This window comes from Columba livia, chromosome 25 (genome assembly GCF_036013475.1).
Source record: "Columba livia isolate bColLiv1 breed racing homer chromosome 25, bColLiv1.pat.W.v2, whole genome shotgun sequence".
NCBI lineage: Eukaryota > Metazoa > Chordata > Aves > Columbiformes > Columbidae > Columba > Columba livia.
In genome coordinates this window covers 4,427,870-4,445,007 of record NC_088626.1, presented here as the reverse complement: position 1 = coordinate 4,445,007, position 17,138 = coordinate 4,427,870, and the positions used below count along the sequence as shown (strand labels likewise).

Genomic DNA, 17,138 nt, shown 5'->3' with positions numbered 1-17,138 from the left:
ACCTTTGGGGTGGCGCTTTGGTTTTTGGGGAGAGGTAAAGTATTTCTGTTCCGTGTGAGGAAAGGCTGAGGGAGCTGGGGCTCTGGAGCTGGACAAGAGGAGACTGAGGGGGGACTCATTCATGTTTCTAGATATCTAAAGGGGGAGTGTCAGGAGGATGGAGCCAGGCTCTTCTCGGTGACAACCAGTGACAGGACAAGGGGCAATGGGTTCAAACTGGAACACAAGAGGTTCCACTTAAATGTGAGAAGAAACTTGTTCCTGGTGAGGGTGGCGGAGCCTGGCCCAGGCTGCCCAGGGGGTTGTGGAGTCTCCTTCTGTGCAGACATTCCAACCCGCCTGGACACCTTCCTGTGTAACCTCATCTGGGTGTTCCTGCTCCATGGGGGGATTGCACTGGATGAGCTTGCCAGGGCCCTTCCAACCCTTCACATTCTGGGATCCCGTGAAGTGTTCCCTGGGCGGGCGGAAGTGGAGGCGGCGCCGCCGCCATCTTGGCGCTGCCCAAGGGCCGCCTCCAGGGGGCGCCGCCGCCGCTGCTGGGCCGGGGCGGGCAGCGCCAAGATGGCGGCGGCGCGGTGGGTCTGCGCGGCGGCGGGGCTGGGCGGCCGGTAGGTGACCGCGGGGCTCGCTCCGCTCCTCGCTGCCCCTGCCCGGAGGAGGGAGCCCGGTTCTTTCCCGGCGGGATCTCCTCTCGCCCTTTTCCCGCGCGGCTGGGGCTGCCGTGTCGCAGCAAGCGGCACCGCGACCTCCGGGCCGCACCGGCCTCTCCTCGCTCCTTCCCGTTCCTTCCCCGCTGCAGCAGCGCGGACGAGGAGAAGTTACTTCTCCTCCTAACACGCGGGCAGCGACAGGCTGTTTCCTGCCCAAGCCCCATTACTACAGAGTTAATTGCCTCGACACGGGTGCTGAGGGACCATTCACTGAGGAGCGAGGGATGTATTAGAAGGGGGTGGTCAGTAGGTCAGAGAGGTTCTCCTGCCCCTCTGCTCTGCCCTGGGGAGACCACACCTGGAATATTGTGTCCAGCTGTGGCCCCTCAGTTCCAGCAGGACAGGGAACTGCTGCAGAGAGTCCAGCGCAGGGCAACAAAGATGCTGAAGGGAGTGGAGCATCTCCCGGGTGAGGAAAGGCTGAGGGAGCTGGGGCTCTGGAGCTGGACAAGAGGAGTCTGAGGGGGGACTCATTCATGTTTCCAGATATCTAAAGGGGGAGTGTCAGGAGGATGGAGCCAGGCTCTTCTCGGTGACAACCAGTGACAGGACAAGGGGCAATGGGTTCAAACTGGAACACAGGAGGTTCCACTTAAATGTGAGAAGAAACTTGTTCCCGGTGAGGGTGGCAGAGCCTGGCCCAGGCTGCCCAGGGGGGTTGTGGAGTCTCCTCTGCAGACATTCCAACCCGCCTGGACACCTTCCTGTGTAACCTCATCTGGGTGTTCCTGCTCCATGGGGGGATTGCACTGGATGAGCTTGACAGGTCCCTTCCAACCCCTCACATCCTGGGATTCTGTGTGAAATTCCCCCACATATACATGGGACTGTGCCATGAGGGGCTGTGAACTCCCCAGCACACACCTGTGCTCAGGGCTGAGTAATGAGGGGAAATTCCCTTTTAGGGTGGGGAAAGACAGTGCAATAAGGGGAAATTCAAGAGTGGTGATGGGTGAACCTGTCCCATGCTGCGGGTTATAAAGTGGCCTATAAATGGGCTACAGTCTCTGTTCCCCAAAGCTAAAGGGAAGAAAGAACAACTTTGCTCTTGGAGACCTTCCTCACAGATCCCCTTGTGGTTTCTATACCTGTTACCAAGATCACAACAGTATGTAAATAACATGACTTAGACATTTCTGTGCTGGCGGCCCCCTTGCTCACAGCGGGGAGGCCCATGTGGGCAGATGGAGCTTTTCCTCCTCTTTCTGCCCCAGCTGCTGCTGTTGAGCTCTGTGACCCTCCCAGACAACCAGCCTCAGCAGCAGCCCCTGCGGAGCTCGTTTGTTTAGTGTACCAGATTTTCCCCCTCTGTATGTGATAAGGACGAGAGAAATGTGATAATTACTCCTCTGTAGGTAATATTTATCTGTGCTGTCTGTGACACTGGGGTGGTTACATTTCAGTTTGCTCTGAAATACCTGGATGCTGTTTGCTTTGTGCAGCTACTGGAGTCAGAGGTGCAAGCAAGTATTTACACCACTGAAAGCCAGGCCTGTCACTTATGGTTTAGCTTAATTCCCTTCCCTTTCCCCTTCCCTTCCCTTTCCCCTTCCCTTCCCTTTCCCCTTCCCTTCCCTTTCCCCTTCCCTTCCCTTTCCCCTTCCCTTCCCTTCCCTTTCCCCTTCCCTTCCCTTTCCCCTTCCCTTCCCTTTCCCCTTCCCTTCCCTTCCCTTTCCCCTTCCCTTCCCTTTCCCCTTCCCTTCCCTTTCCCCTTCCCTTCCCTTTCCCCTTCCCTTCCCTTTCCCCTTCCCTTCCCTTTCCCCTTCCCTTCCCTTCCCCTCCCCTCTTTCCCACTCTCAACTCCATCTGGACACCACCCCTATTTTCACTGCTAATGCCAATTATGTGGCCAGTATGGAGCCTCTTTTTAGCTGGTCTGGTTTCATTCTGGAACAGTACTTGTACAGGAATATACTGAATTTCTTTAGTCCCCAATGGGAATAAATACACAGAGGTGAACAGGGGTGAGGTACGTGTGGCTAATAGAGTTTTTATCTTTTATCCAAATATTGCCCTGGTATTTTTTTCTTGTGAGATTTGATTGTGCAAGAGCAGCTGGTGCATTACAAATAAGAGTCTGATGCTGGACCAGCTAAACCCACCAAGCAGAGGAGAAAATGCTGGCCCTGGTTTAGTCTCAGGTGCCTGAGGCCGGATCCATCTCAGCCTTCTGTAAGCTTCTGAAAATGGGGCATTTAGTCCAAGCTAGATTTCCAGGTGCTGTCCAAAGGAAGATAAAGCTCCCTTAGGGTGATTTTGTTCTGTTGCAGGTAAGGAAGGTGCTTTGCTTGCCTCTAGTAACTCTGAAGGAGCCTAGATTAATTTTTAGGTGGCTAAAATTGGAGATTTATGTCTATTGTCATGAAATGAGAGACAAGGAGCTCTGAAAAGGGAAAGAAATGAGGGATATTTTGTAATTTGCAAATTGTGACTAAAATGCTCTTTCTCTAGGCTCTGTCGTACGATGTTAAAAGATCATAACTTGACAACGCAACGGTCTTTGCACCAGCTTGCACCGAAGAAACCATTTCTTCCGCCTGCAATGTGGCATAATGCAGGTAAATACGGGTTAAAAATGAAAAGATGAGCGTCGTGTGTTTGTATGTCTTGCGGTAATAATGAAAATCTGAGCACAATAACGTTTCCTAGGTGGTTTTTGATGAAGCTCTAGCACATCTGGAGCTTGGGGAGAGGGTGTGGATGGCTCCCTGGGCATGATTATACACGTTTTTTCTACATCATTTAGCTGTTGAGACTTAGAAGGGCCTTTGTCAGTGCAAAATATTTGGGCTTTGCCACGTTTCTTTGTGTAAATGTGTCCCCTGTGAAGGGCTCGTGTTCCCTTCTGTCCCGCTTCAGCTGCTGAGGTGAAATCACTGCCCGCTCACACGACCCAGCACCAATGAAAGCAAAGCTTTTCATTCTTAGAGCTGCCATATATATATATATTCTAAACTTTCCTTCTCTTGAGCATGCAGCTGTGTATGGTGCATTAATAGCATTCTCCATTAATATTATCTGCAACTTGGTATTACCCTGGAAACACATTGTGGCCAAATCCTCTCTGTCCAGCACCCGTTTTGTGTTTGAGTTCTGATCGCCGGGCCCTGACGAGGGACTTATGTGCTGCCTGGTCCTTCCCTGGAGCAGGTGGCGGAGCAGTCACGAGCAGCATCCACAGCGCTCGCGAAAAGAAATTATATAGGTGTTTGATGTAAATACAGCCCGCTCTCAGGGACTGAATAATAAATTCCAAAGCGATTACTCACAGCTGTGCAAAGAGCTCTCCAGGTTGATTAGTGATGGAAAAACCTGCCCTTAGGATGGTGGGTGACGCTTTGAGAAGAGATGGGTTGTTGTTCCACCCCTGAGGACCAGCTAACTATTTCTTGCTCTCTTGGGGTTACTCTTTTTGTGTTAAAGTATTTTCATGCCTCTCTTTTGTTAAAAAAGGTGCAAATGTAGTGTGTGCGTACTGTGCCATTGTGTACGTTCAACTCAAGTGGGTTGGTACCATAACAAAGTCACAATTCGGCAATTTATAAATAGCGTGATTTGTCATCTAATATGAGGGAGTCACAGGCAAAGCAGCAGTTTACGGAAGTCAATATGTCAGCTCTTTTTGCTGCTTTAAATCCCTCTGTTGCATGTTTTTTGAAGTTATGTGGGGTTGTTTCTCAAATGTAATTTCTAAATATTAGTTACTAGAGATTCTTTTGGGTTTAAAATTCATTTTTCTTTCCTGAATGTTTGTATCTCATTGTGTTACTTGACGAGCAGGGAGAGTTAGAAGGAAGGCCAGTATCCAGTGCAGTGCCTCAGGGGGCAGTGCTGGGGCCAATGTTATTCAATATATTCATTAACGATTTAGACGAGGGAATAGAGTGACTGTCAGCAAGTTTGCTGATGACACCAAGCTGGGAGGAGTGGCTGACACGCCAGAGGCTGTGCTGCCATCAGAGACCTGGACAGGCTGGAGAGTTGGGCAGGGAAAAATGTAATGAAATAGAACAAGGGCAAGTGTAGAGTCTTGAATCTGGGCAGGAACAACCCCAGGTTCCAGTATAAGTTGGGAAATTACATATTAGAGAGCAGTGTAGAGGAAAGGGACCTGGGGGTCCTGGGGACAGCAGGGTGACCATGAGCCAGCACTGGGCCCTTGTGGCCAGGAAGCCAATGGTACCTGGGGCAGGTTAGAAGGGGGTGGTCAGTAGGTCAGAGAGGTTCTCCTTCCCCTCTACACCACCCTGGGGAGACCACATCTGGAATATTGTGTCCAGTTGTGGCCCCTCAGTTCCAGCAGGACAGGGAACTGCTGCAGAGAGTCCAGCGCAGGGCAACAAAGATGCTGAAGGGAGTGGAGCATCTCCCGGGTGAGGAAAGGCTGAGGGAGCTGGGGCTCTGGAGCTGGACAAGAGGAGACTGAGGGGGGACTCATTCATGTTTCCAGATATCTAAAGGGGGAGTGTCAGGAGGATGGAGCCAGGCTCTTCTCGGTGGCAAACAATGATAGGACAAGGGGGAATGGGTTCAAACTGGAACACAAGAGGTTCCACTTAAATTTGAGAAGCAACTTGTTCCTGGTGAGGGTGGCAGAGCCTGGCCCAGGCTGCCCAGGGGGTTGTGGAGTCTCCTTCTGTGCAGACATTCCAACCCGCCTGGACACCTTCCTGTGTAACCTCACCTGGGTGTTCCTGCTCCATGGGGGGATTGCACTGGATGATCTTTTGAGGTCCCTTCCAATCCCAAACATACTGTGATACTGTGAAGGAGAACTAGAAGGAGAATTGGAACATGGGAAACTGTTCCCGACTGATATTCAGCCTCAGTGGGACCCCAGGCATGTGCTGCATGGGTGTATCTACACTATTAAATGTACGGTCTTAAATCCTCATAGCTTATGTGTATCATCAGGAGGGTTAGTAAAAGAAATCGGGATCCTCAACTTTCGTTTAAGCTGATACGGTTTCATCATTTTATTTTCCAGTAAGAGGCATGTTCATTCAAACTCAGGACACGCCAAATCCAAATAGCTTGAAGTTTATTCCAGGTAAACAAGTGCTGGAATCGAGGACTATGGAGTTTTCCACGCCAGCAGCGGCCTTTTGCTCACCCTTAGCAAGGTATCACTAAACACATCATCATTTGTTGGGGGGATCATTATGGGCTGTGTGTCTACAACTGATGTTTTTAAGCACGGCTTCTGATCACTCTGCGCCTTTTTAAATGCACCAAACTGCTGCCGTGTATAAGTTTTAAACGCTGCTTTACTTGTGCTTAAAATTAAAGCTGGGAAGACGGTTACCAAGTTTTTCTGTGTGCTGTGTTGCACCAGAATGTGTCTCGTTTATGCAACTGGGTTATAAATCAGCGTTCTTGAACAGCTGCTGCATGGCCGGTGGGACCTCTAGCCCTGATCTTGCAAAATCATTTTTAATTCAAGTAGTTACTCGGAGATCATGCAGCATTTCACAATTGGGAAAGATGGTGTAAGGGAGTAAATAGTCCCCAAATACTACAAACTAAATGTAGTAGCTTGCTTGCTTGGGCAGATGTTTGCGCTCACCTGAACTTCAAAGCCAGATGGATTTTTCCTTCACAAAAGCTTTATGATGTCTGGGTGGATCCTCTTTCAGGATCTATAATGAGCCTCCAGAGTTGCAGCTTTCAATGCCAAAATGCATGATCTGGGGCCTATATTATTCAATATATTCATCAGTGATTTGGACGAGGCAATAGAGTGACTGTCAGCACGTTTGCTGATGACACCAAGCTGGAGGAGTGGTGACACTGGAAGCTGTGCTGCCATCAGAGACCTGGACAGGCTGGAGAGTTGGGCAGGGAAACATTTAATGAAATAGAACAAGGGCAGGTGTAGAGTCTTGAATCTGGGCAGGAACAACCCCAGGTTCAGTGTAAGTTGGGGAATGACCTATTAGAGAGCAGCGTAGTGGAAAGGAACCTGGGGGTCCTGGGAACAGCAGGGTGACCATGAGCCAGCACTGGGCCCTTGTGGCCAGGAAGCCAATGGTACCTGGGGTGGGTTAGAAGGGGGTGGTCAGTAGGTCAGAGAGGTTCTCCTGCCCCTCTGCTCTGCCCTGGGGAGACCACACCTGGAATATTGTGTCCAGTTGTGGCCCCTCAGTTCCAGCAGGACAGGGAACTGCTGCAGAGAGTCCAGCGCAGGGCAACAAAGATGCTGAAGGGAGTGGAGCATCTCCCGGGTGAGGAAAGGCTGAGGGAGCTGGGGCTCTGGAGCTGGACAAGAGGAGACTGAGGGGGGACTCATTCATGTTTCCAGATATCTAAAGGGGGAGTGTCAGGAGGATGGAGCCAGGCTCTTCTCGGTGCCAACCGGTGACAGGACAAGGGGTAATGGGTTCAAACTGGAACACAGGAGGTTCCACTTAGAGATGACAAGAAACTTGTTCCTGGTGAGGGTGGCAGAGCCTGGCCCAGGCTGCCCAGGGGGTTGTGGAGTCTCCTTCTGTGCAGACATTCCAACCCGCCTGGACACCTTCCTGTGTAACCTCATCTGGGTGTTCCTGCTCCATGGGGGGATTGCACTGATGAGCTTGCCAGGGCCCTTCCAACCCCTGACATCCTGGGATTCTGTGATTCTGTGAGTAAGAGTCACCGAGCAGATAATGGATTTACATCATCTTGGTGCAGAAGGGGCTCAGAGCGCCACCACAAGCCTCTGGGAATACTGGGAAGCGCATTTTTTGTGTGTTTGGCGTTGCTTTCACACCAGCCTCTGAAAAGAAATTTTGTCATGTGGATGAAAGGGCTTTGATTTGAGGGTGAGATCCCGAAATGCTGCAGTTGGTACCTCCAGAGATCCCTGTTTGAGTCATCTGGTGTCTGTCGGAAGAATTGTATGAATAGTACCATGTTTCCCTGAAAATAAGGCCTACCCCAAAAATAACCCCCAGCATGATTTTCCAGGATTTTTGAGGATGCTCGAAATATAAGCCCTACTCCAAAAATAAGCCCTAGCTGCAGTTCATTTAAAAGTCAATTTAAATAGTGTAGCTATAAATGTAAAAAAGTAAGCATCTTTTGAAGCAAGAATTGTATAAGACCCTGTCTTATTTTCGAGGAAACAGGGTAGAATCTGCTTCATGTGCCAGTCTCTCCAGGAACTGCAGGCTGATCAGACACACAGCTCTGACGCTTCCAACTCTGGCAGAGTTGCTTGGCAGCAAACAGAATCTTTACACGCGAAGTCGTATGACTTAAAGTAATAAATACAATGTGAAATGGTTTTGAGGACGTCAGGAGGCGTCAGCGGAACGCTGGATCCGGTTACGGAATGCAGTTCGCTGGCAGAAAGTGGCTTTTTGTTGTCGTATGTCTGCGAATAGACATTTTCATCAACGCAGATGTGTGTGCTAGAATGTGTAAATAAATGGCTACTATACGGGTTGTAAATGGTCTGTAAATTCTCATTCTGCGTTTTCTGCTTGAAATATTGCCCAAAGCGTGCTCTTTCCCCTTGGCTAAGTTGGTGTGTTGCTTTGGATGGGTGCTGATTTAGTGGGTGCTGGATGGGGCCATTTCAAGCAATTTACTACGAGTCTTAAGCCTTTACCAAATTCTCTAGTTTTTCCTGTGCCATACAAACAACTCAAAATATTGCAGATTGCTCACAAAGCGAGTTGGGGTGTTAAAGCCTTGGGGGCTACTCTGCACTAATCCTTTTATTTAAAGGCAGCAGAATCGAAGGCAGGTTTTTGTTGAGCTCAGTTACTTTAAATAACTTGTTTTAACCTAAAGAGCATTCCCTGTATTCACACTAGTCCTACCTGAAACAACAGCTACCGACTGGTTTTGATGCCGATCCAGTACCTTTTTATATACAGAATTTAATTTGGCCTCCAAATTAAAACTGGAGAGCGAGTGACTCTTTCCCACACCCTGTGGAGAAGCCCTGTAAGGTGTGTTTGGTTTTACTACGCCCACAGCAGGATCTCCTGGCTCTTACTAAGCTGTAACTCAGAGTTCCTCATCATGGTTCTGGTTTTAGTGCTTATTTTTGTCTAGAAATATATTCTATAACTTTTTTTCAGTGACGGATTAACTAAATCTTTAGGAGTTTGCCTGAAATATATATGCATTTGGGGGTTGTTTTGTTTGTTCTCCTGACAGACAGTTATTCAGAATTGAAGGAGTGAAAAGTGTTTTCTTTGGACCAGACTTCATCACCATCACCAAGGTAAGCAGGACCGAGTTCCAGATGTACTGAAAGACAAAGAGTTTCTAATGTACTGACAGAGTAAAGAGTTTCTAATACAGTGATTGGTGGACAGCAGGGTGACCATGAGCCAGCACTGGGCCCTTGTGGCCAGGAAGCCAATGGTACCTGGGGTGGGTTAGAAGGGGGTGGTCAGTAGGTCAGAGAGGTTCTCCTGCCCCTCTGCTCTGCCCTGGGGAGACCACACCTGGAATATTGTGTCCAGCTGTGGCCCCTCAGTTCCAGCAGGACAGGGAACTGCTGCAGAGAGTCCAGCGCAGGGCAACAAAGATGCTGAAGGGAGTGGAGCATCTCCCGGGTGAGGAAAGGCTGAGGGAGCTGGGGCTCTGGAGCTGGACAAGAGGAGACTGAGGGGGGACTCATTCATGTTTCCAGATATCTAAAGGGGGAGTGTCAGGAGGATGGAGCCAGGCTCTTCTCAGTGACAGCCAGTGATAGGACAAGGGGTAATGGGTTCAAACTGGAACACAGGAGGTTCCACTTAAATTTGAGAAGAAACTTGTTCCTGGTGAGGGTGGCAGAGCCTGGCCCAGGCTGCCCAGGGGGTTGTGGAGTCTCCTTCTGTGCAGACATTCCAACCCGCCTGGACACCTTCCTGTGTAACCTCATCTGGGTGTTCCTGCTCCATGGGGGGATTGCACTGGATGAGCTTGCCAGGGCCCTTCAACCCCTGACATTCTGGGATTCTGTGAAAGACCCAGAGTTTCAAAAAGATGAGCTGAGATGGAGCTGCGTGGTAGGTGCCCATAGGGGAGATCCAGTCAGACTCCTGGACACGTGTAGTTAAAGTACCAGAGGCGACGTTCACAAGCGGCATAAAGGGAATTGCCTTTAATAGAAAAAAGAATCCTAAAGTGTGGGTAAGCACTGGGGTGGGTAGCACAGAGAAGCTGCAGGTTCTGGAGCGGTTCCACAGGAACGGACAGACATATGGACGGGTGTGCGAGCAGGACGGAGCTCATTGCGGGTGGGGTTGTGCTTGCACAAGGTGTGGAGCTCGTGGCAGCCGAGATAAGATAACGTGTCTGCTGGTACTGTGGGAAATGCCGCAAATGAGAATTTGGCTCGAAATGAAATAGAACCAAATGATCTTGAGGATCTGAAAGTTTGGGAAAAACATGTGGCAAATAATGTGTTTGGGAGGCTTCTTTTTCACCTGTTTTTAGGTAATATTTTAATAGCACTCGGCTTGCGAACAAGGAAAACTTTCTGCCGACTATTTTAAGTAGAGTCTTGATGAGCTTTTTTGGCAAAGTTGGACTTGACAAAACTACGAAATCAAATCCACGCGTCAAACACGAGAGCCTATTATATTTTTCGAACGTAAGAAGAATCTCTGCGTAACTTCTTATTAGGAGGCACACACTCTGGTTTTATTCTTGTATTTTTTTCTGCTGATTCTCATAGGAGAGTGAAGATCTGGACTGGAACTTATTGAAACCAGATATTTATGCGACCATAATGGATTTCTTTGCCTCTGGCTTACCTGTAGTTACTGACGAGGCACCTCGGACAGACACAGGTAAATCAAACCCTTCAGGCCCAGGTGACTGCCATGGAGTGCAGTTTTTGTTATTTCCCTCCTTGAATCAAAAAAGAACGCCCAGGCTTAATGTCTGTGTCTTATTGATAGCTTTATGGTCTTAAATGAACGAGAAATAGTAAGAAGTCTATTCCAAACTGTAATAGGAAGTGAGAATAACTTACAGTTTAACTCAACTTTTATTTTCTCGTTTGCAACTTACCGACTTAAAATGATTTTTCTTGCCTTTTAAGGAAGATGACAACCATTGAATTCCTCTCTGCTCCGTCTATATTTAATGTCAGTATTAATACAGACTTTATTTCCTTTGAAAAAGTTGTCTTTAAGAATGCTTCCATGAGCCCAGCAATGAGCCTGAAATGGCATCCGGAGCTGCTAAACCAGCCGTGCTCATCATTGTTCTCCTGCTGAATGTTTTTACGTTGCTAAAACATGCTGAGGACCCTTCCTTAACCCACGAATCGTTATTGAACGTTACTCGTTGCTTCCTTTAGAGGCTGTTGTGTGTTAAGGCCTCTGCCTGTTGAGAAGAACACGGTACCAGTGCTGGGTTTTGTTGGTGAAAGCCTGCGATATAAATAAGGATAAGGCAGGAAAAGATTCTTACTCCGAATTAAGACTTCAGCCTTCTGGTTTCAGCCCTCTCAGCAGCGTTTTAATGCTGTTCTATTCTGCCATTATGGAGACAGAGTGTTAATAATCCTATCTGAGTTCTCTCCAGTTTCTGATTTGTACATTTTTCCCTTCCCAAGCTGCATCAGATGATGATGATGAGGTCGTGCTCATGATTAAAGAACTGCTGGATACAAGAATAAGGTAAACTGGGAGCGTTACTGCTGGCTGGAGTTAGTCCTGGGTTTGGATTTCTTTAGGGCGCAGTGCGTTTTCCTCTGGGTGTGTGGGAATTCATGGCTCGGTATTGAGTGAGGGGGTTTGAAGTGCCAGACTTGAGAATGCTGTTTCCTCTCATTGCAAGCTTCCTATCTAGTTGTCCTATTTAAGGAGACGGTTTGCTGAACAGAGTCCTTTGTGCTGAGGATATTTTTATGCTCGTTAATTGTCTTCCAAGGTGAACTGAAAGGAATAAGCAGCTTGACATTTCAGATGCGGGGAAAATGTCTGCTGGCTTTCTGAAGCTGTGGGATCTGATGCCAACGTCTTCCCCAGCTCACCAATTGCAGGAACCAACAACCTGTATGTTGGTCAGAATCACAGAATTCAGTTCAGTTTCTCCAGAGGTTATGGTGAACTTGGGCTTTTGTGTTTCCCTCCCTCCTTCCTCCCCTCCTTCCTCCCCTCCTTCCTCCCCTCCTTCCTCCCCTCCTTCCTCCCCTCCTTCCTCCCCTCCTTCCTCCCCTCCTTCCTCCCCTCCTTCCTCCCCTCCTTCCTCCCCTCCTTCCTCCCCTCCTTCCTCCCCTCCTTCCTCCCCTCCTTCCTCCCCTCCTTCCTCCCTCCTTCCTCCCTCCTGTGCACCAAGAAGCTGCTGATGACAATATTAGCAGTGCTGTATCATACTTCAGTTTGTAGCAGGATAGTTCACAGAAACTATATCTAAACCGGTGGTATGGACAGAGAATTTACTGTTTAGTCAATCAGAAATACATGCAGAGGAGTTGTCAGAAGGTGCGGGATGGAGAGAATGTAGCTCTGAAAGGTCCTGTTAAAGAAGTTCATTTCAAATGAGAAAAAGTGACTTTTTCGTCGTGTTCTTTGGCTTTCCGGAATGGAGGAGTTGTTAATAAACGTGTCAGATTCTCTGAGGAGCCCAGTTCTCAAAAGAGGTATTTTGGAAATCAGTATAAAGAGCTTCTGTTAGAGTAACTTGATGGTTTTAGCTTGGTCTGGAAAAATGTTGCTATGGGGACCCAGTTACAATGCTGGGCATTCGTCGCTTGGGAAAGGCGACCGGGCTGCAGAAATGCTCATGGTACCGGGGCTGATCTTATCAGATGCTCCTTTCTTCACCTCTTACCGGGATTAAGCTTTTCTATAACTGGAGCTTTTTCTGCCCTGTATAAACTATGGTGAGCTACGTATTTATGGAAGCACTGAAGAACTTGTTACCAGTGTCTGTGTTCAGGTAACAGATGTACACGCATCGCATGGTGGGACTCACACCTATTATATTTGCCACATAACCGAGGCAGTCATCATTCCATGTGGGGAGGGTCTCAGGACAAACCAGTGTTTCTTTTGCCCCTAGAATTTCGATGATTCCTTGTGTGCCGTTGCATTCATTACAAGTCTGTGTTGCTTAATGTGACAGTAACTGTCAATGTGAGAGAGTCCGGCAAAGCGTGAATTGTTGGAAATTGGAGCCAAGTGGTTGTAGAGAGCTTCAGTTACTATTTCTTGCCAGTATATTAAATTGAGCTTTACTAAAGATGTCTAGAAAGGAACATATTTCAGCCATACTCGCTTTAAATTGCGTGTCGTGCTCCCTCAGGCCGACGGTGCAGGAGGATGGTGGCGATGTTATTTATAAAGGCTTCGAGGATGGGATCGTGCAGCTGAAGTTGCAGGGGTCGTGCACCAGCTGTCCCAGCTCCATCATCACCCTGAAGAACGGGATACAGAACATGCTCCAGTTCTACATCCCCGAAGTAGAAGGCGTGGAACAGGTGGGTTGCTGAGCAATAACAGCTGTTTTGCATGGAAAACGACGTCTTTGTCCCTTTCCACCGCGGACGGGTTGGCAGTTTAAGTGAAAGCACAGGGTGCATAGCTGCAGTTTGTCTGAGTTAGAAGCAGAACTGTGCAAAGTCCTGTACAAATACGTGCACCACAATACGCTGGGGCTGCCCGGTGGAAAGCGGCCTTGCAGAAAAGGCTCCATGCGGAGTCTGTGCTGCATGTGGCTTTGTGGCAAAGGTGGCGATGGCCCGGCCTCCTTGGACTCTCCAATGTGCCCGTGTCCCTCTTGCACTGAGGAGCCCACACCTGCACACTGTGTTCGCCACTGATTGTTACCTCTGTGCTTTGGTGTGATACGGGACAAGCTTTTGTCCCCTTAAATGCAGATTGTTTTGCTTCCCCGTTAAAAATCCCATACGCTGTAGTGATCTCACAACCTTCGTAATAACTTGATGAGCTTCTGTTATTTCAGCCACACTTCCTCCTGGCATTTTTGATTGCAAGTTTGTCTTGTTGCTGTGATCGCTGTCGTTCAGCGCTGTAGAACCGCTGCTCTGGTTGGGCGCAGCAGGGGTTAATGTCGTGCGTTCTCTATGCAGTGCTGTGGGGCTGAGAATTCAAACCATTTACCCAAGTTACTTCTGGATCTGATTTCAGGTTATTGATGATGATGATGTGGAGAAAGAAGCAAATTCTACTTGAGCTGGCATCATCTACGGCCAAATAAGTATTTACCTCGTGGTGTATGCAAAGAACCTTCGTGTTGAGGAACAACCAAATTTGCCTTTCTTTTCAGAAAAATAGTTGCACTTAACGTCTGTGAAAATGTATCATCAGTTTAAGCAGTTTGTCCACTAATTTATTAAACGCCCTGCGTTCAAAAATGAATCCTTTTGCTCTGCTTTGTGCTGTGTCTTAAAGAAATGGCGGGCTTTAAAATGGTGATGCATCTCTCCGTTGTTCTCCCATACAAACTATTCAAGACTGAAAAAAAAGAGGCGGCAAAAGCTTCCTGATTGTCGTTTGTGCAATAATATATAAATTTTATACCCCCAAACCTCATGGGGTTTGCAGGACTATCTGCCTTTACAACTGGGAGGTTCAGATAGTTCATTTTGTTGAGTCTTGTTCGTTTTAGAGGATGTAGTGTTGCCATCACTTGTGGAAAGTGACCTACGTGTTCGCTACCACTGTGCAAAGAAATAGCAACAGAAACAAAGAAAGGGAGCTGATTGTTATAGAAATCAGATCTTTTAAAATAACTGTTAGAAGAAGATGATCCTTATCAGCCTTAGTAAGTAAAGAGACTAATTAACTTGCTTAGAAGTAAAATCGTTCAGCTAATTGTTTGCTTAAAATTGGAAAAGATGGTTTCTCAACATAATATTCCCAACGTGCGGTGCTGACAGCACGAATGACACCGGTGGGACAGCAGAGCAAGCGGACGCGTTTACCTGGGCCGTGTCCTGTTGTTCCGCAGCGCGCACAGAGCTTGGCTGGTGGAGCAGAACACATTCCAGTTCTAGAGACCATGGAAGAAAAATGTTTATTGTTCCGAAATCGAGCTACGTAAATCACGCTTTGCGAGTGCTTCTGTTTCCTTGAGCGCGTGGGATTGGATTTCTTCTGGTGACCGGCTTTAGCAGATGGTTTGCTGACGGAAATGCTGTTTCTTTGCGCTGCCGCAGCCGAGCTGGGTTTGTGGTCGTTGTTTGGCTTTGGTTGTGGTCGCGTTCCCTGTGCGCAAGGATTTGACAGTGGCCTGTTCCCTCCTTCCCTCCTCGCCAGTGCAATTCCACCCGGTCCTGAACAGGATCAATTAAATCAGCGGAGAATCCTTTAGACAGCGTGCGGATCAGCATGTGGTAGCCATAAACATATTACTTGCTGGAAATTTGAAAAGCAATATTTTAGCAAAATGTTTGTTCGGCTTTCATGGAGAGTAATAACCTACAGTCGTTTGAATTACCCTCTCAGGATTTGGAAATTGGTTTGAAATTATCATGTTTTCTTTACTTCGTTATGAAGCATCTTAGAAGTGTATCAATGAGCCTACCCCCGTGTTCAATAAGAATCAGCAAAGCATAGAATGGCAAGTAGTGTTCCTGGTTTCTCAAAAATAGAGATTTTAGGCCTAATGTGCCATATTAATGCACTCTATAAGCCACAACTTAGGCAGAAAAGTAGCTGTTTCATGTGTTAAATAAAATGTCTCTCTTAAAGATGTCGTCTTTGTTCTTTTGTTAAGCAGTACTCCTGGATCTCTCATTGTATTCCAGTCTTGGTTCTGTTGGGTCTTGATGTGTACAAATAGGACCAAATGAAGCCCCGAGGTGGGACATGAAGCATCTTGTGACGTTGAGACTGAAGAGATACCCTGTCCAGCGAGTATCTGCTGTGTCCTCAAGTTCCTCAAGCCCCGTCGTGCAGAGAGAAGCTCGTAATGTAATTCTCCCTTAGCCATCCTGTCCCACTACGAAGTATAAGAAGATGATTAGAGCAGCAATTGTGTTTCTACATCCGAAGGGGGGTGTGCGCTTTCCAACTCTTGATGAGGGGGATAAGTGCCAACTGGAGAACAAATCAAAACCCAACTGTTTCACAACAATAACCATAAACTCTAATATTATGGTAGCCCAGCGTGGTAAAATCATCATCCCAAATCATTCAGAGTATCTGTGTGGACTTTCCAAGCTGTCTGAACAGCTCAGTTGCTGGAAAGCCCTGGGAGTGAGCGGCATCCTGGCTCCTCCGCTCACCCCAAATCCGCATTCGCGGGCATTGAAGTGAACGGGAATATATAGTAATGACTGTTCAACGTTTTGCTCAGCAGTTGGTGAGGTGGCCAGTGTCCTCCAGCACTGTGGTGTGTGAGCCGACGTTCTCGCTGTTCTTTATTTAAAGAGCGCCCTTTGGTTCTGTGAAGTTCTATAAATTACAGTTGGTAGTTACATTTAAAATAGTAATGACTGCTTGAAATCATTCTGGTGTTTTTTTAAAGAAGTGCTTTGGTATTTTTGCTGTGCCATAAATAAGGTCAATATTACGGTTCAGCCATTTTTGTTTTCACTCATGTCAGATAGAGAAAAAACACAAAATGAATGTTTCCCAAGCGGTGCTGTAGGACTCTCTTAGGGGAAAAGTTGATTACAGCAGGCTAAACTCTGTCATCTTGAAACTGTTCACAGGTGGACACGTGTGTTTTGTCAGGACGTGACTCATTCTGTGCTTCTGGGAGAAATCTGTCTGTCCGGCAGTCGCAGCGGAGCCGTCACGGCCGGCAGCGTTTTTACAGCAGGTTCTTTCAGCACAGTAACAGGAGGAAACAGCTCGTGTTACCCGTGTTAATATTCAAAACGCATTATGGTGGGGATCACAAAACATACTCTTTTCCAGGAGGTAAGTTTGCAGTCTGTCTCAAATTCAGGGCTTGAGCCAGAACTATTTCCGGTGAAGTATGTTGAGCTTAGAGGAGAAAAAAATAGCGCTTTGTTGTTTGTTTTTCCCAACCACAACCCCTTTCTGTTAATTTTAAAAAGGCTCATGTCTAATAGGCAGTTTGGGAAACCGTTTTCACGTTTCTCTGGCAATATGTTGCACATCTACATCCATATGAACCCTATATGGTAGTAAAACCTTGTGTGGCATGTACAGCAAACCTCAACGGAACAAATTCCATAGGTGATAAATATTGGCTTTTATGGGGAAAAAGAACTCAAATGGCCACTTCAAGACTAAACACAGAGAGCTAAATTTCTGTCTATGTAAAATTCTGAGGAATTTTAGTACATAAGCATGGATGCGTTAGCCTCGGGTTGAGGGTTGCGTTTTTATATCATCAAGTCTGGTATAGGTTTTAATTCGTAAAGTTTGGTATTTACTGTGCTGCTGATGTGAATAATGTATTTTGGGAGTGTTTCTAGAGCCTGTCTGTGCTCCTTCAGGTCTGGGGCCTCCCTCGTTACAAGTTGGGTCACATCCTTTTGTCTTC

The 17,138-nt window shown here is 47.5% G+C and overlaps 1 protein-coding gene across 2 annotated transcripts; it reads left to right on the top strand.

Moving 5' to 3' along the window:
• Positions 1 to 496: 496 nt before the first annotated feature.
• NFU1 (NFU1 iron-sulfur cluster scaffold) lies at positions 497 to 15,369 on the top strand. 2 transcript variants are annotated; one of them, XM_065040694.1, is made up of 8 exons: positions 497 to 611; positions 3,165 to 3,271; positions 5,701 to 5,836; positions 8,865 to 8,931; positions 10,378 to 10,492; positions 11,266 to 11,329; positions 12,960 to 13,134; positions 13,805 to 15,369. In XM_065040694.1, exons 1-8 carry the CDS (start codon positions 565 to 567, stop codon positions 13,847 to 13,849), a joined length of 756 nt encoding a protein of 251 aa, XP_064896766.1. In that variant the 5' UTR covers positions 497 to 564; the 3' UTR covers positions 13,850 to 15,369. The 2 variants fall into 2 exon arrangements, with proteins under 2 accessions (XP_064896766.1, XP_064896767.1); XM_065040695.1 differs by lacking the exon at positions 497 to 611 and adding an exon at positions 2,816 to 2,983.
• The last annotated feature ends 1,769 nt before the right edge of the window (positions 15,370 to 17,138 follow it).